Raw genomic sequence first — 759 nt, forward strand, 5'->3', positions numbered from 1 at the left:
CTGACGCCGGTACCCCCAAGGAATGCCAGGGGTCTGAGCCCCATCCCCCTGCTCTCGTCCGGGCCACAGCACCCTCTGCTGCCTGGGGGCACCCCTCTGCCAGGACAGCCCTGGCTGCGCACTCCAGATCCAGCTCCTCCTCACCCTTTCCTGAGGGCAGCGTCCCCCTCCAGCCCCGCACCCCAAAGTGGACACACACCCTCTGCGCCCGGTGGGCTGTGAGGCCAGTGGGCATGGGGCTGGCCCGCGGGGCTCCTACCTGTGACCTGGAGCTGCTGACGCAGCAGCAGCAGCCGATGCGTATCCTCCTCGGCCTCCAGCACGTGGGCGTCGAAGGGCAGCTCGCTGGTGCCCAGCAGCCGGGGGCTATACTTCCCCGCGTCATAATCATCCAGGCTCTGCTGGATCAGGTCCTCCTCCATCAGCACGGCTTCCCCCTCGGCCTCTCCTTTGACCTCTGCCTCCTGCTCAGCCTCCGGCTCTGAGGACGGCCCTGGCTGGACCACGATGCTCTCCTCAGGATCCAGCCTGCCAGGAAGAGAGAAGAGAGAACTGGGACGGGGATGGTACCCTTGTTCTCTGCTCACCTTAGGTCTGTCCACAGAAAGACGGGAGCACGAGGCTGCATCTTCTGTCCCACGTGCCCCGTGGGACAGGCCCGGATGGCTGCGCGCCCCAGGAAAGGGCTGTGTACCTGTCACTGGGGGAGGCTGGCTCCCGCTTGATGATGGGGCAGAGGGGTTCACTCTCCACACCCTG

The 759-nt window shown here is 66.3% G+C and overlaps 1 protein-coding gene across 1 annotated transcript in view; it reads right to left on the reverse strand.

The window, feature by feature from the left end:
* The window catches only part of CACTIN (cactin, spliceosome C complex subunit), a gene marked incomplete at its 5' end in the record, with an annotated part of 4537 nt that overhangs the window by 732 nt on the left and 3046 nt on the right, over positions 1–759 (reverse strand). Inside the window, 2 exons of the mRNA XM_010073819.1 lie at positions 260–528; positions 695–759. The exon at positions 695–759 is cut by the window's right edge and continues 52 nt beyond it. Of these exons, the coding sequence (XP_010072121.1) occupies positions 260–528; positions 695–759 (334 nt within the window). The remainder of the gene's footprint in view (positions 1–259; positions 529–694) is intronic.

The sequence above is a fragment of the Pterocles gutturalis genome, unplaced genomic scaffold, assembly GCF_000699245.1.
Source record: "Pterocles gutturalis isolate BGI_N339 unplaced genomic scaffold, ASM69924v1 scaffold43982, whole genome shotgun sequence".
In the NCBI taxonomy this organism is placed as follows: Eukaryota; Metazoa; Chordata; class Aves; order Pterocliformes; family Pteroclidae; genus Pterocles; species Pterocles gutturalis.